The 22,888-nt window shown below is 39.6% G+C and overlaps 1 protein-coding gene across 4 annotated transcripts; it reads right to left on the minus strand.

Annotated features, from left to right (window-relative positions):
- Positions 1-736: 736 nt before the first annotated feature.
- Positions 737-7,329, minus strand: LOC120727192. Of its 4 annotated transcripts, none has more exons than XR_005694452.1 (5): positions 4,306-7,328; positions 3,043-4,047; positions 1,880-2,038; positions 1,337-1,432; positions 737-1,258 (listed from the first exon to the last, which is right to left on the minus strand). XR_005694452.1 is itself a non-coding variant. In XM_040021389.1 (5 exons), the coding sequence occupies exons 2-5, from the start codon at positions 3,187-3,189 to the stop codon at positions 938-940; spliced, it is 723 nt and encodes a 240-aa protein (XP_039877323.1). In that variant the 5' UTR covers positions 3,190-4,047; positions 4,306-7,329; the 3' UTR covers positions 737-937. The 4 variants fall into 4 exon arrangements, 1 of the variants encoding a protein (XP_039877323.1); XM_040021389.1 differs by having other exon boundaries at positions 4,306-7,329; XR_005694451.1 differs by having other exon boundaries at positions 737-1,432.
- Positions 7,330-22,888: the final 15,559 nt, after the last annotated feature.

Here is a 22,888-nt window from a genome sequence, read left to right on the forward strand (position 1 = left end):
CATATTTTATTGTTTTTGCAACGTATTTCCTAAAGTTTACACAAGGTATTAGTTTTAGTTTTGGCAACGTATTTCCTAAAGTTTACACAAGGCATTAGTTTTAGTTTTGGCAACGTATTTCCTAAAGTTTACACAACATACTTTTTTGTTTTGCCAATCAATTTCCTAAAGTTTAGAAAAAGTATCTTTTATAGTTTTCATGAGGTGCTCCCTGTTGTACCAATGAATGTTTACACAGTTGATTTTCAAATAACTTTGTGTTCAAACACAACTGCACCACTGACAATGTTGACTTTTGAGATCAGCCATTTTTAACATACTGACAACATTCAGCCACAAATAAAGTCCTTCCAAAAACACAAAAAAAGTCAAATTTTTGTAACAAATGTTACTCATCCAATTTTAAAGGTGTGGTGTTGTCAGACAGAATATCAAACCTATCTTGATAGATAGTCACTAACAAACAGATTCAAAACATCAGATGGCAAGATGTGAACAACTTCTATCTGGTTTCCATACAGCAAACAACTTTCAAACAAATTTTTCCACCACTTGTCTTTTAATAGTAATGGTATCAACACTCCAATTTCCTGTGAAGTTCAGTATTGCGCCACATTTGTTATAAAACTAGTACAAATGTACCTAAAACCAGATTATAAAAATTGTTTAAAACAGCTCAAGTTAGAATAAACCCTTTCAACATTTTATAAAAACTTGTTATACATGAAATCTGCAATAAGCCATGCAAGCTACATTAAGTAAAGTTAGAACAGAAGAGATTGATTCAGAACTTTCTGCACCTTACCGTTTTCTTAAAGCCAGAAATTAACTTTTTTCAGAGCAACTTGCCACGAAACCCAAAAACTGTAAATCAAAACAAATTGCTGCATTCTGTTTTACACAAGTTGCATTTGAGTTGAACATGTTGTCAAATAGGCTAGACTTTGGTTAAGAGCTTGGTTTTGAAGCTTCTTATCCTCTGGGAACAGGTAGATGTCAACTCCATAAAAATGTGTTGCACAGCTTCAAATGTGTACTTGAGTTCTTTGGGAAACTCCATGTTGAGCCCATAAAGTAGGCCAAACAAGTAGGCAAAGGCAGTGGGAAGGTCTGGCAGATCATCAAGAATAATGTCCTCTTCCAAAACAATGGCAGTGTTGACCACTGTGGACTGCGAGTTGGGTCCCACGTAGTCCTCCAGAACAGTGAGGATGCCCACCGTAACACCTCGGGTTGCCCTCTCAACTGGATCTGTATCCTATGCAAAATAAAAAACAACAGTACATATAAGTCTCTGAAAACCAAAACTGAAGATTGAGTAGATTTGCATACTCACCAGACATGTTAAGAAGAGTTTGGTCTCGTCGTCGCGAACAAATATCGGTAACCCTTCCAAACTGATGGTTCGTCGATGCTGGACTATGTTTGAGACCTAAAACAAGGAAATCAAATAAGACTCAGTCTCATTTATAAACCTACCATTTTGTTTTTAAAACACATTAAGTGTTGTTGCTAAAAATACAGCCTTATGAAATAAAATGTTGAAATGAGTTATTCCAGATAATTGCTCATGGTTTTGTCAGTTTTTTTTATTTATTTATTTTTTTAAGTAATTTTGATGTGCAACAAATGCAGTACACTTATTACAACATTTATAACAAAAAGTGCCATGAGTGGGATGAGAGTTGAACTGTCTGTCATGACCTGCCATCTGCCAAACACAGCGCTGCTTGTTAGCTTATAATCCCATTCAGGACACACTTTTTGAAAACTAACAATTTTTACATCAATTTAGTAAATATTTAATAAAGTATCTTTCGTTACAGTGGGAACTTCAGGTTCCTCATAAACCAGACACAAATACATTTTTATATATTACCTGTTCATCAAACTTCTGCAACAGGGAATCCATGTCATTGCGGAAAGCAGCTTTTCTAATTCGATACAGCTTAATCAGCTGAAGTGAGTAAGTGTCGAGGGCAGTCATGAAGGTCCCCATGAGATCCTTGGTGGTAATGCGTGAGAATTCCGCACAAATCTACAAAGCAACAAAAAAAAAATATAGAAGAAAACTTTTAAAGGTACATTATATAAAAATCACATTGTTTTCAAATTTGGTTAAAACAGCCTAATTTCAAAACATTTAGTTAGTCTCGGTTGATCTATTGGTCAGGCCTTGATTGGATTTTTTTTTCTTTTAGTGGTGGTGGTGGTGGTACAAATTATAACTGACGTATTAAAAAAAAAAAAGAAACAAGAAAAATCTGATCGGCAGATTTTACAGTAAGTCTATAGAATACCTAATCAAATGTTGATAAGACAAAATAATGGTTTCAATTGTTACTGGATGCATTGCAGAAAAGAAATAAATCAATAAATTGTATTTTAAATTCATTGAAAAAATGTCATTAATTTTATAGTTATGTAAGAATGAAGTAAGAATAACATCCTGTGGTCAAATTTGTATACTTTCATAACACGCAAGTGACTTTCTCAATCCTGTTCTGTGAGTTTCATGGCTGTTGCCTGCTAAGGGTCAGCACCAAAAGATTCTAGATGCCCAGTGAAGACAAGTCATTGCGGCAACCGTGGTTCAGGGGGGTTGGGAAGCTCATCTGTAACCGGAAGGGAGAAATGGAGCTCACGTTCATTTACTCACCCAGACAAGTTTTGAGGCATTTGGAGTTGTTCAGAAGAAATTTTAAGGGTCCTATATCATGTAAAATCAACTTTTTGGAGCTTTTAAACACATTTTAATGTTATTTCCTTAGATTAAAAACCCTCCAGAGTGGTTTTTGGCTTAATTCAGGCATTTCTTAGTTGTCTCAGTGAATCCTTTCCCCATAACCATGGCTCAGCTCTCTCTTGCAAAACGACTGACTCGTAACATTGGGATTAAAATTTCTTTCTAACAACTCCAAATGCCTTGAAATTTGTCTGGGTGAATAAATGAACGTTTTCCATTCTAGAAATAAGACCACACTGGGAAAAAGGGGAAAAAAAATGGAAGTTTTCCTTTAAATATTTAAGAGATTATCTTACCTGTTCTTTCAAGAAGAGAGCTGGCCATCTGAGCTGCATTTCCTTGACCAAGGGCTGCATCTCCACAACTTCTTTCCTCCTGAGAGAGAATGTGATGTCCATCTTTTGGGTGAACATGAGTGCCATGTTCTTATCCCTCTTCTTCATTTCATCTTCCAAAATTCATCTTTCATTTTCAAGAGACTCATCATTGTAGTTTTCTGGGGCATCAGGGATAAAGTTGACTTCACCTCGCTTTGGTTTCTTTAAGGAAAATCTATTTGAGCCACTGTCATCTTCTTCCCCTGTTCTTTTTCGATTGACTGCAACTTCACTACATCCAGCTTGACTTAGCTTGGAACGGTAGTTGCCAAGCTTGAACTTAATGCTTGTTGCCCAACCATCATATCCTGTGCCATTGCCATGCTCTTTGAGGCAGGGATGTTTGGAAACTAGCTCCTGTGCAACAGATGTTATTTCATTCTTGTCAGGGTACGCTTTGATTGCAAACATTTCTTGTGCCAGCTTGTCTAGAATTTCCATCTTGATGTCTCTTGTTACACTTAAATTTGCCCCTGCTTTCTCATATACCTCATTGCCCTTGCAAAGTTTTAACGCTACATCATAGGAAAAGGTTGGGTTAGGAAATGGATTTGGCCATTGTGAAGTGTTACGCATGTAGGTCTGGGTGGATGAGGATGGGCTGAAAGAAGATGCTGAACTCACACTGGCTGTATCAATAGATGAGATAGCGCTATGATCAGATGGAGTCTGTGGTGGCGAGGCTGATGCATTTTCCTCCCAAATGAGGTGCAACACTGCCCGTCCAGCAGGTAGCTCCTTAATATCCATCAGGTTGCAAAGTGCGTTCCCAAAATCTGGGTCTTCATATTGTATTGCAAAGTCACCTTCAAGTCCAAGCTTTGCTTGTAGTTCATCTTGAAGCTGCTTCACAGATTCTGGAACAGTGGACAGTTGGATTTTTCTGATAAGTTTTGGACTGACGTGGACTCGCAGTAACAGGGCCTGTGAAGACAAAACAAAAAATAGGGCGCAATTCTAAATAGTTCAAGTTCAAAGTTTATTCGCCACATGCAGGTTGCCCTGCAGTGGAATGAACCCGCCCCCCGACCTTACACACACAACACAGACATCACATGGGGATACAAGTCAGTGAACGGTTGCATTACAGAAAAACCACTGAAATGGACACTACAATGGGAAAAGTACATAATTGACAAATTCAAAGTAATCAACTGAAAACTATTTAAGAATAATACATACCATCACTTTCAATGCAGGAGGCACGTAACAGGTGTCACCATCAGTTGTCCATCTACGCAGTATTCAGCTAAAGGGTGGTAATCATTCAAATCTTCTGGGTCAAGTATTTCCAGATCTTTGTAGCTGCTGTCAAGCCGATATGATCTGTAGTGTTCCATAAACCAAGAGGAGAGCTTTGTAGCAACAAATGACACTTTCCCAGAGTCTACCAAAATGTTCAGTATCTTGTAGAATTCAGGTAGTCCACTCAGTTGTCCTGATGAAATGATCATGCCTTTAACATACTGGGTCCCATACAGATAAACACATTTAGCAAATGACACCGCTTTTACCTGTGGATATTTCAGTTTCAAGCACTTCTGAAGATTTTCATTCAAGAAACAGATGTCAACTGTGTCAATATTATCAACATGCAGACTTGGTTTAAAAAGACTGTGACCATCTAAGAAGTATGCCATCATTTGTTGATGCTTTGAAGAAAGTGTTAGTAGTATATTCTTAAAGCATTGGACATCATGCACAGTTTTCTTGAAAAAGTTGTGCTTAGATTCAAATCGAATAGTCCACAAATCAACTAAGGGACCAAAACAACGCACAAGATGACTATAATGTTCAATATAGTGGTGTTTTGGCTTCAAATTAAAATCAGGAAAAGTCTCTATCAGTAGTCGTCGATGATCCAATATTTTGGTGTCCAAGTATGACAATATTTCTTCTGATAGGGTTGTCGAGACAACAATCTCAACAAGCTCCTTAAGGTCCATCAATACTTCCCATGATGGCTCATGTTCTGGTATACGGGTCCCAATGATAAAAGGCAGCAAACGCAAAAGTGTCCAGTTTTCATGTCCATTGCCACTCACTCTTCCTGTTCCAAAACTGGCTTTTGTAATTTGTTGTGGCTTGTTGAGCTTATCAGAGAATTTATATGGAAATGATTTTATACGTTTGTTTAGTCCTTCAAATGTAATAAAACCCTTTCTGATTAAATCTTGAAGACACAAACACAATTCCACAGGGACAACACCTTCAAAGAAATCATGTAATATATCTGGAGGAAATCCAGTGACTGGATGAAAATAGGACAACGCACTTAAGGCACAGGAACCTTTGACACCACACACACTTTGTCTTTGACCATCCTCAAGCTCTTCTAGAAAAATGTTATGCTGTTCCACAGTTCTTAATGGAAATTCTGTAGGATCAAGAGCTGCAGTCTGATGTTTATCAATACTACAAAATCGACAAAATTTGTCAACATTAAAGGACTCCAAAAAGCCTGCAAGGCTGTGAGCCCCAAGGTTATCTGCACAGACACAAAATACAGTTCCGTTTAAAAAACTATTTAAAGATTCAACATACACCCCTGTGCTTTCAAGACATTTTAAATCCTCAATGAGTGGATAAAGAAAAGCATCATACCCAAACTGTTTAACGTCTACACTTTTACCAAGAAGAGCAAGCTGTATTGAGTGTAATGTAGAACGAAACCTTGCAGACAAGTTGAGTACAACCCAATAGACAGCAGTTATTTTATGAATTTTTCGAGATGTTCCTAAAGGGTTGCATATTTCAAAGTCGTCAATATACAAAGCTAAACTAATGCAAGTATCTTGCAATCCTAAAAGCTTGTTGTTTTTGAAATATTGCCCATCTCTAAATGATCTGTAACCTTCACTAATTTCTTTATCAAATACTAACTTTTCAAAGAAACTTTTCTCTTTCAATAAGTTCTCCAAGACCTGGTTTACTGAGACATAAACAAATGTATTTCTAGTTCTCGCTTTGTAGATGTACTCTGTAGGGTCAATTACATGAAAATTATTCTTGAAATAAATATTTCTCTTGTAATCAGTAGATAATGCACCTTTTGGTTCTGTTGAGATAATTAATGGGTTGGTTTTGAAAAGTGCATCATTCATATTTTTAATTACATCATCATCTGCCTCAATGTTCTGTTCAGCAAGCACCTGTTTGATTCTTTGAAATGAATGAACCTGAGAAAATTTTAAAATGTCACTAATTTCCTCAATAATTCTCTGCAAAGCACTTTTAGAAACATGTAACAATGTTTGCATGCATAGAAAAAGTCTAGCTATTTTATGTTCAAGACATTGGTAATCTACAAACTCATTGTCCTCTTTATCACTTGATGCTACACCTGAACCACTTGGTAATGTCTCTGGCTCCTGAGAGGTATTTAAGGATTTATCAGGGGAGCTACTTTCACTAGGACATGCATTTGCATGAGAAATCAGTCTAATACAGTTTTTTATATCTTTTGAGTTTTTGTGCTTTCTGCTTGTGTGTGACGTAAAGGTTGATAAATTGTTGGTAGCATAGTCACATTTTTGGAAAGGACAGGATACAGTCTGATGTTTTTTTAAGTGCCTTAAAATATGTGAAATAGATGTATGCTGTGAGCAGTTTTCCTTAAATTCACAAAAAATCACAAAAAAATGTTGAGATCTCCTGCATTTTCTTAGCCCTGTTGTGTGATCTGCTGAGGTGAGACTCCAATGCCCCTTGTGTCCTAAACGAACAGACGCAGTCACTGTAAACACAGGGCAAATGAAATCCTCTTCTATGTCGTAGCTGGTGATGCCTTAAGAGTACTTCTTGGCTTGAACAGACAAAAGAGCAGAACTGGCACTGCATACAAAAACTATAATGAGAAGAGAGGAGAGGACAGTGTCAACAATTCAAAAGAAACCTGAATTAATCTCAAATTACCAAAGTTACATTACCTGATTATGTGTTTGGGGGCGGGGGGAGGCACTCCTGTTCTGATTCCTCTCCTTACCAACTCTCCATCAATCCCTCCCAAATCAGGACAAGCAAGCAGTGGTCTGGAGTTGGCTTTTAATTCTCTAAATAAATAAAAATAGCAATTAGTTTTAAAATAATATACCAGCTTCCTGACATTACTTAAGAATGTTTTTCTCCTGTCCTAATTGTTTTGGCTCTCTAAAGTGAGCTGATTCTGCCTTGTAAAATGCCATGTAAAACAGTGTAAAACAAATAATTTACAAAACATACATTACACTATGGAGTGCCAGGACTGCCATAATGAATGAATGAATTAAATAAATAGTTATGACACATGTAATTAATTAATTATTGACACATTTAATTAATTATTTATGTATTTCACATTTTAATTAATTATTGACACATTTAATTAATTATTTAATGATATATTTATTTATTTCATTTTGGCAGTCCTGGCGCCTGGCTCTCATCATGAAATAATTTTATCTGTCAGCCTCACCCATCAAACTCAGGGGGCGGGGTTAACGCTGCCCATGCAGCTTCTCTAACATTTGATTGGTTGCCGTGCAAAGTAAGTCAAAACAGGTCGATCCTAGATAATCGATTGCTTGTGTAGACTTGGGGCAGCCAGGTATCCCAGAATGCAGATCAAATCACAGGCAGCAATGGTGGTGGTGTAGTTTTAAAATACCCCGTTTTTCTGTCACCAGCTACACTTTTAACAGTGTTTTAGCCGCGAATGTCGCGATGTATGTCTGGTCAGGTTGTCAACATAGAACATGTTTGCAAAAGTGCTCAGATGTTTTCAGAGATTTCACTAGCTCTGCTAACAATTAGCATGCAGAGTGCACCCAGGGGGTTACGTTAACCGGTTTGTTTACATATTCCACTCTCCGTGTTCCACATGTTCCATTCGCAGATTCTCATTTTCACCGAACGATCGTCTCTTTCCGCCTGGTCTTGTGTCTCTGTGCTTCTGTAACATAAAGAACGAGCTGACATTTTTCGCACGAAACCAGCGATCAGCTCAACAGACCCTCAGTTTACCTGCATGCATCCTCCTCCTCATCTGTCAGCTGTTTAACACCTGCTGCTAATTCAAGAAACACGCCCACGTTACCTGGTGATAGTCACAGTTTAACCGGGCAGCCGGTACTCGATATAAAGCAATGTCAGCGCATTTTTCTGCACAAGATAAGTAAATATAGTGTTTTCCCCGAGCGCAGAGCTGCTGGAGCTTGTTTCCTTACAGAGCACTTTATAGGCGAACCAGCTTCATCAGCAGCTGATGTCCAATCACCGGCACACAGCTTTGAAACCTCAGCTGAGTTTTAGCTCTCAGTGGTTAAACGCTGGACTTCATTCACTCAGGTTCTGGCTGTCGGGTCACGTTTACTTCGCTGTTTTATTTACAACTGAGCAAATCGGTTTGGCTGAGGTTAAAGTTACGTTTCATAACTGCATAGTTTTACAGACGTTTAATGGTTCACTGGAACATGTGTTAGACTGAACTATCATCTAAATATCATCTGTTTTTTAATAGTTATTCAACTGTATTCTAAGCACCAGCTGTCTGTTAGAATGTGATTTTTTTTCTCTCTCTCTGTTGGCAGAGGTATAAAAAATGCGCAGGAAAATCTGACGTGCATGGCAAACTTCACCGACGATATTTAGGGAGGAATAAACACACATCAAACATAAATGAACCATTTGCCTGTCTCCATAATTGAGAGCATTTTCTCTTCTTATGTCAACACTCTCTCTCTTTTTTTTTTTTTTTTTTTTGCTTTTTCGGTCATGTTATGTTTACCTGTCAAAGGCTTGTTACAAACTATGAAACACATGGTGCAGACTTCTGGATGTTAGAAGAAAACTAATACTGCTCATGAAGGAGACTAAAGGCAGGAAGGAGTCCTTTAAAACTAAACATGTTAATAGGACCTCCCTATTTATATCATAGTTTATGATATAGCACGTGTATTTCAGTAATAGCCTGCTGATTTCAGGTGAACAGTCACACAGCTCACGTAGGCGTTATCTGTGAAACTCCTTAACTATAATTTATCCAAGTTAACTTCAGTTAACCATTCAGACAGTTCTTTTGCAATGAAAAACATAAACACCCATGTAGGTTTCCTCAGTGCCAGCTGTTAACATTATAGCTGCTTATGCAGTAACCATGGTAACCATGGACTCTGAGCGGCTGGATCGACGGAGGTCAGACAACAATTTTACATGTATGATCTTAAAACAGGACACAGCCACTATACGTGCTGGCCTCATATCAAATGTGAAGGCAGACTGAGTCTATGTTTGACGTTTTTTATATCTAATCTTCCTTTTCAAACATTTAAACAGCAGCGAGTCTGCAGCTGAGGGAATACAAACTCAAATTGTCGGAACAGGTTTGCTCGTTTCTTGGATTCATTTGGTGATTTATTAAATGTATAACTGTTATTCTAATCTGCTGCTGAGTCTCTTACACTTTTCTTTATGCTGTATATTTTCACGTCTCTGGAATAGTTGGCAGTTAGATAGTCAGCTGGGAAACTTTGTGTTAACTCATGGAGCTGAGGATATCGTGGATATCGTGGATATGCTGACCTCGCTCCGTGGTGTACAGGGCCGTTTACCCTCATGATTAATATTCGCAATAAAAATATTAGCCGAACATCATGAAGTCTGTATGTGTTTCATAGTGTCGAACAACCTTTGTACAGTTAAAGCCAGCAGTTACTACATGACAGAAACACCAACGTTATCTCTTTTATGCGTTTATACACAGGTCACGCTGATTACTGAACAAAAACCCAAAGATCAGATGTTAAACAGATTTATTTGCTCTCTCCCCTCCTTAAACATGTTTTTAATGTTAGTTATAATTCAGAATTGGCGACTGAAACACGTAGGACACATAAGAACATCAGGAAATAAAACACCGATAAATATAACCTCAGTAAAAGAAGTCAGCGGGGGTTACTACAGCTGTGTACCGGGGCCTGCGCTTTGTCGGTGGGATTGCTTGCGAGGCGAGCGGGTCTATCCCACGCTTTGCCGTGAGACTGGGCAGACATCTCCGAAATCATCGAAGCACTTTTGCAAAGAGGCTGTATCTTGACAAACCGACCAGACACATGAAGATTAAACCACTACATTCTCGGCTAAAAAAATATTAAAACGGTATTTGGTGACACACAAACAGGGTTTTTCAAAGTTCAGTTCTGTTAGCTTCCACATGCCGGTTGTTGTGTGCTAGAAACAATGGCCACCAGGCCAAAGCAATGGTTTTGACTCGATCAGCGTTAACCCCGCCCCCTGAGTTTGATGGGTGAGGCTGACAGATAAAATTATTTCAAGATGAGAGCCAGGCGCCAGGACTTAATTAATTAAATAATTAATTAAATGTGTCAATAATTAATTAAATGTGTCAATAATTAATTAAAATGTGAAATACATAAATAATTAATTAAATGTGTCAATAATTAATTAATTACATGTGTCGTAACTATTTATTTAATTAATTAATTCCAATTTTAATTAATTATTGCCACATTTAATTAATTATTTAATGGTGTATTTAATTAATGCATTATGGCAGTCCTGGCACTCCATATACATCAAAGGTTTAATTTATTAAATGTTTAATTTATTTAATTTATTATTAACAAATTGTATTCTACATGGAATGCACCAACAGTGTACTGGGATGTATTATGTATACTAGGGCTGCACGATTTTGCATAAAATGAGAATCACGATTTTTTGGCTTAGAATTGAGATCACGATTCTCTCACGATTTTCTTTTCCAGTATAAATAATTATTGCACTTATTAACTGCACATCAACTTCGTAACAGTTGAGACTGAACATAAAAACAATAAATAAACATAAAAACAACAAATGTCTCACGTTTTGTTGTTGCCGCAAAATGTTGTACTGCTTGAAATTCCGTCTCCACCGTTGCTGGACACTACGTGTATAGAGGAGGTAGTGCAACAATAGAAAAATAGTTGCGGGACGGCACTGTGTAGCGTTTGTCTAGGGTGTTGATCATTTTCCTAAATCCCTCGTTTTGCACAGTGTTGATGGGAGCCATATCTTTGGTCAGGTGCAACATTCTGTGCTTCACGGAGACATGGCTGACCCCCACCGTGCCGGACCAGGCCGTAACTCCGTCGGATTCATTCTTTGTGCTCCGCGCGGACAGAACGGCAGAGTCGAACAAAACCAAAGGTGGAGGAGTGTGTTTCATGATAAACAGAAAGTGGTGTGATGCCAGGAGCATTTCTACTCTCTCCAGCGGCTGCTCGCCACATCTGGAGTTCCTGAGCATTAAGTGCCGCCCTTTCTATCTGCCCCGTGAGTTCACCTCAGTCATCGCCACGGCGGTCTACATCCCACCCCAAGCGGACACAGGTATGGCTTTGTCCGAATTACATGATGTGCTGAGCTCGCTTCAAAACAAGGACCCGGGCGCAGCCCTCATTGTAGCAGGAGACTTTAACAAAGCGAACCTCAGACAAGTCATGCCAAACTTTTACCAGCATGTCTCGTGTCCAACGAGAGGGGATCGGATTTTGGATCACTGCTATACGCCATACAAGCAGGGCTACAAAGCTGTCTCACACCCGGCTTTTGGGAAGTCTGACCACAACGCCATCTTCCTCATTCCCCAGTATAAACAAAGCATACGGAGGGAAGACGTGACCAAGAGGGAGGTAAAACGGTGGACTGCCCAATCAGAAGCTACGCTACAGGACGCACTCAACGACGTAGACTGGGACATGTTCAGAGCATGCGCAGTCGACATCAACGAGTTTACGGAAGTAGCAGTATGCTTCGTCAATATGCTAACGGAGGAGATTATCCCCACTGCGAGAGTCACCACATTCCCAAACCAGAAACCGTGGATGGACAGATCGATCCGCACTGCAGTAAACGCCAGGACCGCCTCCTACAACGCGGGTCTCGCCACTGGCGATATGAGCGCCTACAAAGCGGCCTCATACGGCGTGCGGCGCGCGGTGAGAGATGCCAAACGCAGGTACCGGGAACGTGTGGAGTCCCGCTTCCACCAGGGCGACACACGGAGTATGTGGCACGGACTACGCACCATTACGGATTACAAAGCCAGGGACACTGCGCCGATCAACGCCGACTCTGCATTCACCAACGAGCTGAATCGGTTCTACGCCCGTTTCGAGGTTAGCCAGGCGGCTAATGCTATCTACCGCCTGACTACCGAGGACAGTGACGTCATCAGCGAGAGCCCGGTGACCAGCATCGCGGAGCATGACGTCCGAGCGGCACTGAGGAGAGTGAACACAAGGAAAGCGGCGGGGCCAGACGGCATCACCGGCCGTCTGCTGCGCTGCTGTGCTGACCAGCTAGCAGGTGTGTTCACTTACATCTTCAACGAGTCCCTGGCGAAGTCTGTGGTCCCCACATGCTTCAAAAGATCCACCATCATCCCTGTGCCCAAGAACAGCAAACCCTCATCCCTGAACGATTACCGGCCAGTTGCACTGACCTCGGTAGTAATGAAGGTGTTTGAGAGGCTGCTGAAGAACATCATCTCCTCCTCCATCCCAGACACCACAGATCCGCTGCAGTTCGCCTACAGATCCAACAGATCCACAGAGGATGCCATCGCCCACGTCCTACACACCACTCTCAGCCACGTGGACAAGAAACAGGGTAACTATGTGCGAATGCTGTTTGTTGATTACAGTTCAGCGTTTAACACAATAGTGCCCTGCAGACTGTTCACAAAGCTGAGGGATCTGGGACTTAACAGCCGTCTGTGTGCATGGGTGTTGGACTTCCTCACTGGCAGAACTCAGGTGGTGAGGGTGGGCAGGTGCTTCTCCAACAGCATCACCATCAACACAGGAGCACCTCAGGGATGTGTCCTCTCGCCACTGCTCTACTCCCTCTACACTTCAGACTGTGTGGCCACCCATGGCTCCAACACCATTGTGAAGTTTGCTGACGACACAGTGGTGTTGGGTGCCATCTCCAACAACGATGAGGCGGCCTACATGGATGAAGTGAAGAATCTGGCATCGTGGTGCCAGGACAACCACCTCCAGCTGAACGTCAGCAAGACCAAGGAGCTGGTGGTGGACTTCAGAAGGGGTCAGCACAGAGACTACAAGCCCATCATCATCAATGGAGCTCCAGTGGAGAGGGTGCAGTCCTTCAAGTATCTTGGTGTCCACATCTCCTCAGACCTGACATGGTCTGCCCACATTCAGGTCCAGACCAAAAAGGCTAGGCAGCGCCTGTATCACCTACGACAACTGAGGAAGTTCAGGGTCTCTCCAAAGATCCTCAGGATTTTCTATACAGGCGCTGTGGAGAGCATCCTCACACAGAACATGACATCGTGGTTTGGGAACAGCTGTGTGAAGGACCAAAAAGCTCTCCAGAGAGTGATCCGTACAGCAGAACGCTGCTGCAGGATTGCTCTCCCCCCGCTTCAGGACACCTACACCAGGAGATGCCGGACTAGAGCAGCGCAGATACTGAAGGACCCGTCCCATCCTGGCAACAAACTGTTCCAACTTCTGCAATCTGGTAGAAGGTTCCGCATCTTCCGGGCAAGGACAGAGAGACTCAAGAGGAGCTTCTATCCCCAAGCCATCCGTGCCCTAAACACACACACCCGCCCTCTCACATCATCTATAATTGACTGAGACAGGACTCTTCCAGACACTAAACCAAGGCACAATGTACATTTCAAATTCCTTTAATTTTAAATATGTTTATATTGTCTCCTGTAAAATAGTCAGATGTCTATTCATATTAATATACAGAATTCACCTGCTTGCTGCTACTACTGCACATTCACCCAGTGTATATACTATATGTCTGTATATATATATATATATATATATATATAATGTTCTTCCTCTACACCCCCCCCCCCCCCCCAATTTTTGCACATGTCGAGGAGCGTGTCAGCCTACATTTCACTGTGTGTTATACTTGTATAACTATGCATGTGACAAATAAAGAACCTTGAACCTTGAACCTTGAGGTGATAAGTGATAGCCTCCGTAATTTCTTTGTGCCTGCGGGAGTTCGACGGGTATAGGGAAGCGCTGTATAAGGTTCCCGTTATTGATATTTGGGTGGTTGACCGGGACGGATTTTCTCCTGTCACTTTCTCGTCATCCCTGACGTGTTCTCCGTTGTTTTTTCCCTGCTAATTTTAGCATCACACGGCACAGCTTCTGTATCACGTGGTATAAGGCTCCGCCCTTGTCATTTGTTGAGCAGGAAGAGTCAGCGCTTGTTTTCATGCAGATTACGTCCCGGATCAAAATGCGGTACAATTGTCGTCGTCTTTTTTTTTTTTTTTTTTTTTAAATCGTTGTCATTTGGAAATGAGATCGCACATAAGTATGAATCGAGATCGCGATTTTCTAACGATTAATTGTGCAGCCCTAATGTATACCAAGGATAATTTTGTGTGATTGGTTTTACAACTTAGAATGACAAACATTGGATTGAGAGTATGAGTGGGATAAAACTCCTTAAGCATTTGTTTAAATTATAAGTGCATTTATTAAATAATCATGCTCCATAAATAAACCAAAACAATGTTGTTTTTGTGCATAACAAAAAGGTCACAATGGTGCAGTCAAAATGTAAACTAAAAGATGCTGAGCATAATAACAAAGACAGATTTCGCAGCTGCTCTGTTTCCAAGTTCTACTGTGCAACTGACCGCCTGGAGTTTGAAATCCTCTTTGTAACCGTGTCTCTTACAGGTGCCATTTATGGTCCTTACACGCATAATATGGTAATATTACGTTGAAGCAGAGTACGTATCACTCTGCGAGGCTCCTTGGTAGCCGTAATGCTCCAACAATCCATCAAGCAGTGCAGCTTCATAGCTTACCGAAGTCGTACCAAAACATATTTTGACATATTTTTTTAAGCTGTGTACCACATAAAATTGGTTCGAGGTCAGTAAGCAAATCAAATTCAAATTCAAATTTTATTTGTCACGTACACAGTCATACACAGTACGATATGCAGTGAAATGCTTGGACAACTGCACGTGACCTAAAGAAAACAAAAAAGGAAAAGGCTATGAATAAGATAGGAAATAAATATGAAAAATTAAAAAGGGAAATAAATATGAAAAATTAAAAAGGGTAAATTTTACTAGGAAGGAATAAAATATAAATTAAGGTTAAAAAGGAAATAAATGTACAACACAAATTAGAATGAAGGGTAAATTTAACTGAGAAAGAATAAGATAAAATATATAAATTAAAGTTGAAAATAAAATAACTGTACAACAAAATACACAATATAGAACTATATAAGAATGTATGAAGAAATATAAATAAATATATACACAATAACAGCAGCTGTACAAATATTAACTGGAAATGAAGAATATAGTGTCCAGTGTTGTGCAATCCACATTATGTCTTCTGCAGTGCAAATATGCTTGAAGTGATTTAAGTGATGAAGTGAAAACAATGTCCAGAATGTCCAGTGTTTGTGTAAGAACTGTATGTGTGGGTCAGTACTGTGTGGTGGTGTGATTGAGAGCACAACCAGAATTCATACATAAGGCAGACTGTCGATTTTTGAGATGAAAGGATTTTAGGCCGTGCGTCAACGCGTTAGCCCGGTTAGCTCACTAATGCCGCCCAGCCCCACGCACAGGGTGATCCGCGGTAACTAGTTAACAGAGATTTGCCCCGTTAATGCAGTTATGGCATTAACTTTACGCTGACAGCACTAAAATAGTAATCTTCAAATGTTTTCTTTTTACCGACCAGCTCCTCTTTGATAGCTGCCGTGTTCATCTTGTCGTTGCCTGCAGGTGAAGCGATGGGGGAGGGAGAGTTGTATTCAGTGAAGGAGAGAGGCGGAGTAACGCAGCGTAGAGACAAAAGTGGACGAAAGAGAGGCAAACTTGCGGCTCCACGAGTATAATTATAATGTAACATAGACTATATCGATATAAACGATATTGTCACATCTCATATCTTGTATAAAAATATATCAATATATTTAGAAACTCGATATGTCGCCCAGTCCTAATCACTTGTTCATCTATTTAGTTCCAGCTTCATTACTGGAGTTAGTTCTAATGCATCTGTGTTTTTTTAAGTTATTTAAAGTCTGTTTGATATGACTCTTGCAGACTCTAGTAGGCCTTCGTATTTAAAATACCCCCATATTTACTGCTCTGTAGCTGCTTCTCTGATCTTCCTCTCCCTCATGTTTGTGTGTTTAGTGGAGCTCGCTGGCCATGAGGACTCCACCACCCCGTTCACACAGAAACTAAAGCACACATTTTATTGGCTAAATGTGATTCGAACAAATTAAACGACATGGCAGCGAGCGCCCCCGAATTTTATTTTATTTAAATAGCGGCGGGGGGTTGCTGCCGTTGGTCATGAGTGAGCCAGCCTATTTTGTTTTGTTCGGTGGTATGGCGGCCACAGACTGCACTTCATGAAATACGCATAGGGGGTATCGCGGAGGCTTGTCAGATATGAGCGCGCCTCTTTAGTAGCGAAGTTTGTCGGATTTTCATTGTTTTGTGACATGGCACGTAGTTTTTTTACATGGAATCTTAAATGATATAGTAAACACATACCCATAAGCCATAAGGGTTCTTAGCCTAGAAAGTAATGCTATGCTAAGTTTCGGAAAAATACGAAGAACTTATTTCTAAAATAAGTGATATTTCTAAAAGACAAATTGACACTGTTCAAACATATATTGTCTGATATAATAAAATAAACATTACTTGCCTTTAGAAAGTTGAGATGAACAATCTATCCAGCTCCTGGTATAACAAGCCTCATGTTTGCATCAAGGCAGACTGCCAGTTGGCTTTCAGTCCTTGCAAAAGTGCAAACTAGACCCCGTAGTATTCAAAAATATGAGATGCGCGTGCGTGCTCAGGCACAGAAAGGCACCAACAGCTTCAACTCATGTAAAACTTGAATTCATTCATTTTGCCAGCAATAAATTTAATCTGAGACCAACTTTTGCTCCAAAACGTTAAAGGATTAGTTGAAACCCTTAATATTTTTGAGTTTATGGGGCAACTCAACTTTTATTGTTGAATTGTGAAAGAAATGACTGCAAGCTCAGCAATTGCAAGTTTGGTTTTTTACAGTGCAGTGTCTAGTACTGCTCCCTGTTTTAGCCATTATTTTTGTTCTTTTGGTGGTGCTGCTTTTTGTTCGTCCTGCAATACAGATAGTGGAATGGTGTGATTTTCATGAGTTGTTAGTAAGACTGTGGTTGTTATAGCTGCTGCTTTTGCAGCTTTGTCAACAATATTGTTTCCCTTTGTAATTTCAGAGTCATCCTTCTGATGTGCTGCACATTTGCAAATTGCTAAATGTCGCATCACATAAGGAGTTTCCTCCCATGTAAACAGATGTGTGCCACGATAAAACCTTTCTCCACACACTAGAATTAAGAAAGTAATTTCAACCCTCTGTTACATTTTATTCACTTATTTTATAATCCAGTCATTTTTTCAAATCTAGTATCAACTAATTTGCATATCAGCTTATAATGCGCTAAGTTGATAGGTCAACAGAAATGCACGTTCAAAATATTATCACAAAAGAAAATTTCCTTCATACAGTAAATTACTTGTGTTGCATCAATCAAACAGAAAGCATCTCATAATTTACTGTATTACCAACTAAATTTATTCTCTTATTACTGCTTGGTCATACCAGACTCTCTCTGTCTTTATTTTTTATTTTTATTTTTTATTTTTTATTTTTTTTGTCCTGCTGAAGAGTTAAATGTCAGCAGTGGAGAAATTCAGCATTTGATAACAAAAGTCTGTTAAGTTTTCCCTGCTTTAACACCAATGAGAGATACAGGCGCATGTATAGTGTGCGCTATAGTGTAAGCTGTTCTTCATTGCATGTATGTGTGTTAGTACGCTTGCTTCATACTTCTGAGTTAAAAGAATGTGAAAATCATTAGATTTGTTAGATAGATTTGTATTATCCTATACTGCTAATTTACTGTGAGTGAGTTACACTGTTTCGTGACATTTCATACTGCTGAGTTATGAAGAGAATATCATGTTCAGAGAGTCAGGGCCTTGCTTTTCTGAACAGAGCCTTTGGTCATAACTCAGGCTCACTGAGAGTTAGAAAAAATGTGAATGCTTAGTTTGTGGCTGTGGCGCATTTTGTATAGCTTTTTTTTCTTTTGTTTAGTAGCGTGGTGTAAAGGCACTGAGAAAAAAGCATTTGATAAGTCTATCACTGAGAACCATTGTTCATTTGGAGTGACTTGATTCAGTATAGTGTGGAGATTGGCTACAACTGGTGGCATCATTTCAGTGATTTCATTTATTCCTCAAGATCATGCACTAGACAGTATTTTGCAGTATTAGCTTTCTTCACCACTTATACAAAACATCAGTCTTTGTTTTATTATTATTATTATTATTATTATTTAAATTCTCCTTTCTCAAAAACAGAAAATTAAATTGTAGTTGTTCTTGTTTGTCCTCCTTGAATTTTAGATTAAACTTCGTCTGCATTAGTAAATCATATGCCTAATCATTATGTGTCACTGTGATCCACAGATGTGATCAAAAATTTACTTATTTTTCAACCCAACAAAACAAACAAACAAAAAACAAAAACAAATTGCTGATGGCATGAACGCTTTACACACATGAGTCAGGATGCAAAAAAAGCTGCTGCCAAAAACAAATTGGCAAAACAAATTTTGTAGCTTTAGCTGTTATATACAGGGTTTCGCTTATTAGTTATTAGTATAGGTGTGCTCTATATCTCAATAATGTCTCATCTAGGATGACAGGTTTTCAAGCAGGTCAAGTGCCTCTATGCACTTAATTAGTTTAGATATTTTCTTTATTTTCTTCATCTCATATGTCATTGTACTGAATTTGAGCAACCTTAAGCTTGATGCAGGCTACTTTTAACAGTTATCCACCTCACATCATAATTGACTAAGGTGCCTCTTCATATTAATATTATTTCATTATTAATGCTATTATCTTTTATATAACAGCAATAGTATATTACAATAGTTTATTTATATCCACCAAGGGCTGTGGGTGATCTGCAGTTTCACCCTTTCCCAAGCTGGAGACATTTTCCTTTTCACACACTTTCCTTGGCTGAACAATGACACAACCTTAATATACCTTATGCATCTCTCTATTTCATTTAATATGTGTTTGTGTGAATCATGTATTTTCTTTCATTCTATTCATTCTGGGCATGGTCTTCATCCCAACTATGTTTCATTGTTAATACCAGTTTACAGGTTGTTATCCTTGCTATTATCAGTTTGAATACATTACAGTTAAGCTCTCGTTTAATTTAGCCTTTTGTTTATTTATTATTTTACTTTTTTTACTTTTGTATTTATATGTATTCAGTCGGGTCTGTTTCCAACCCTTTTTAAATTTCAGTCGGCTGATAATACAATCCGGTTTCTACTTTGATCTCTAATTTTTCAGTTCTCCCTTCAGTTTTGATTTCCCATGCTTGGAAAAGTCTATACTCTTCCATTGTTTTTTAATGCTTTTACTTCTGTCTCTCCCATCTGTCTGGGTGGTGGCAGCCACAGTGGTTGCAGCATTCTGTGTCGGGCGTTCTCTGTGTCTTACAGTCACGTGCAAAATGTCCTTCTTTTCCACACTTCCAGCATGTAGTACTAAAGTCACTGTTTGGTGTGTGTCTCTGTGTCTTACAGTCACTTTAGGTGTAACAACCTCCCCCACCAGTTGAAGAGCCCCCCAGGTGGCTCGATGCACTGGCGGCACCCTGTGCCAGGGCCGGGCCCCAATACACCCATACACCCACCCGCCCACAACCCCAGCAACATACCAACCAGGACCCAAGCCCCCGAGGCCCAGCCAGGGCCCCAGCCCAGAGACGGAGCGCCCCCAGAACCTCACGCCCGTCCCGGACCCACCCAGGGGCAGCCAGGCTACCAGGTCAGTAACCCACGTCCGTCAGAACAGACCCTCCCCTAGCCCCGCTGCACGCAGCCACGAGGAGACCGTCACCTAAGAGCCAACAGAGCCCCTAATAGGCCATGACCGCTACCCCGGGTTGAGCCCCCCAAGGAAGATGCTCCTGGGGAACCCCCCGAAGCCCTAAGCCTGTCCCTACCCCAACACCAATCACAACAGCGAAGGTGGGACCAAACTATGACCCCCCCCACTAGGTTATGGAGTTGATCAAAGGTGCCCAGAACAATTGATCTGATGTGGTAGCAGAGGCTGTATCAAGACTAACGTAATCTAATAGATAATTTCTATATTGGTTAGAATTAAGATTATTTTTATTTTTCCAGTTCATGAGGACTGTTTTCTTGGCTATGCATAGGGCAGTGAAAACCATATGGGCTATATTCTTTTCTGTAGTGACATTATCTAAGCTGCCCAACAAACACACTAAAGGGGAAGTTGGAATGTTACATTTCAGACACTTTGATAAGTCTTCACATATCTCGCGCCAAAACTTCTGAACTGGTGGACAGAACCAAAGAGCGTGGATATAATTGTCCGGTGTATTGGTTTGACAGTGTGAGTAGTTGTTGGTAGATGTAAAGCCCATCTTGAACATCCGATGACCTGTATAGTGTACTGTATGTAGTATTTTGTATTGAATTAATTGAAGACTGGGATTTCTAATTAGATGAAAGGTTTTTAAGCAAATCTGAGACCAGAAGTTTTGGTCTAAGTTAACTGATAAATCCGCTTCCCATTTTGCAATAGGAAGGAAGTGATTCATCTGTTTTAGAAAGCATTCTGTATATTTTGGAAAGTAATTTGGGGGTTTTAAGAGTAAGAAATTGAGCCACACTTGGTGGTGTTTGTAGTTCAACATGACCCGGTTTAAATTTCTTTTTTACTATGGATTTAATTTGTTGATATTCTAAAAATCTTTTCTTGTTGATCCCATATTGTGTAACTAGTCTGTCCAATAAAACAAATTCTGTTCCTTCTAATATATGTTCTAAATATTTGATTCCTTTACCACTCCAATCTGAAAAGTTTATCATATTATTGTTTTATAATATGTCAAGGTTGTTCCAGATAGGTGTACGTTTGCATGGGATTAATGAAGACTGTCAATTTTAGAAACTCCCACCATGCTGTCAGAGAAGAGCTGATGCTGACGCTTTTGAAGCATTCATGTCGTTGGATGTTTGAGCTGATAAATGGTAGATCTGAAATCTCTAGATTATTGCAAAGTGCTTGTTCTACATCTAGCCAAGGTTCATCTAAGAGGGTATGTTTTAGCCATCCTGAGATAAACTGAAGCCTGTTGGCTAAGAAGTAGTGCTGAAAGTTAGGCAGTTCTAGTCCTCCTTTATCCTTGGTCTTTTGTAGTGTTTTTAAGCTTATATGTGGGGGTTTATTTTTCCAAAGGAATTTGGACATACATGAATCTGGAGATCTGAACCAATCTTGTGGCGGTTTAGTTGGGATCATTGAGAATAAATAATTTATTTTTGGTAAGACCATCATTTTTATAGCGGCAACCCTTCCCATGAGTGATATGGGTAGACATTTCCACCTAGCCAGATCGCCTTCTACCTTCTTTAAAAGTGGGACATGGTTTAATTTAGTTAGATCTGCAAGCTTGGGAGAAACATTAATACCTAAATATTTTATATTTCCCGATTGCAGTGGTGCAGAAGAGGAATTATGGAAGGAGCAATTAATCGGAAGGACTGTAGATTTTGACCAGTTAATTGAGTAATCTGATATTCTTGCAAAAGAATATTTTTAACCAGTTAATGAATGAGGATCCAAAATCAAATTTGTGTAAAGTTGCAAATAGAAATTTCCAGTTAACTCTGTCAAAGGCTTTTTCTGCATCTAAAGAAAATATTGTAGTTTCAAGGTTTTTACTGTATGAGTAGTCTATCAAATGAAGTAGTCTACGTGTATTTGTTGATGAGTGCCTACCTTTTATGAAACCAGTTTGGTCAGGATGAATTAAGAGGGGGTTTATTTTCTCCAGTCTCTTTGAGAGAGCTTTGCAGATCATTTTAAGGTCTACATTTATAAGGGATATTGGACGATAGCTTGAGGGATATACATGGTCTTTGCCTGGTTTTAGCAGGAGATTAATGTTTGCAGAATTCATATTTGATGGAAGTCTGCCCTTTTCTTTGATTTCCAACAACGTTCTGTAGAAAACTGGTGCTAGAATCATCCAGAATTCTTTGTAGAATTCCCTTTTCCCTTTTCTACATCTGTATGTTCCCGGAAAAGAGCTGAGGTTTTTCTTCTCTATATGGCCTTGGCCTTAGATTTCCCTGTGAGTTGTGTTTCTGGCAAATCATGCATGTTCTCACAAATTCTTTTTACTGAAGTTTCGAAATTAAGAGTGTAAAAGTGTGTATTAATGATCTGTATCATCCCTGCCGATGACACATGGGTAACCCCATGGGTCACTAATGCTGCTGTTCTGTGTTTTAGGAAGTATTGGTCTTCCTTCACAAGTCATTAAATCATCTTTTAGTTGTGCTCCATACTTTAACCATTTCTTTTGTTCTGTGGTAGGCGCTGCCTTTTGTTCATCTTTAAGTACGTCAAGTGGTATTTGCATGGTGGATGCAGACATTAATGTGTCGACAGTTCGTAGTGCAGCTAACTTAGCTGCATGATCTGCAAAGTTATTGCCTTTAGTTATTACTGATTTATCTGTCTGATGTGCAGCACATTTGTATAATGCTAACTGTTTTGGCAATATTATTACTTCTAATAGTGTCATCAGAAGACTTCCATGTTATA

The sequence above is a fragment of the Simochromis diagramma genome, unplaced genomic scaffold, assembly GCF_900408965.1.
Source record: "Simochromis diagramma unplaced genomic scaffold, fSimDia1.1 OVJJ01000753.1, whole genome shotgun sequence".
In the NCBI taxonomy this organism is placed as follows: Eukaryota; Metazoa; Chordata; class Actinopteri; order Cichliformes; family Cichlidae; genus Simochromis; species Simochromis diagramma.

Bases quoted from the DNA above. Each gene is read 5' to 3' on its own strand.
- LOC120727192 (XM_040021389.1), bottom strand. From the start codon at position 3,189: ATGAAGAAGAGGGATAAGAACATGGCACTCATGTTCACCCAAAAGATG. The intron at 2,039-3,042 runs GTAAGATAATCT...GTTGCTTTGTAG, and splicing joins CTCTCTTCTTGAAAGAACAG to ATTTGTGCGGAATTCTCACG. The intron at 1,433-1,879 runs GTAATATATAAA...TCCTTGTTTTAG, and splicing joins TGCAGAAGTTTGATGAACAG to GTCTCAAACATAGTCCAGCA.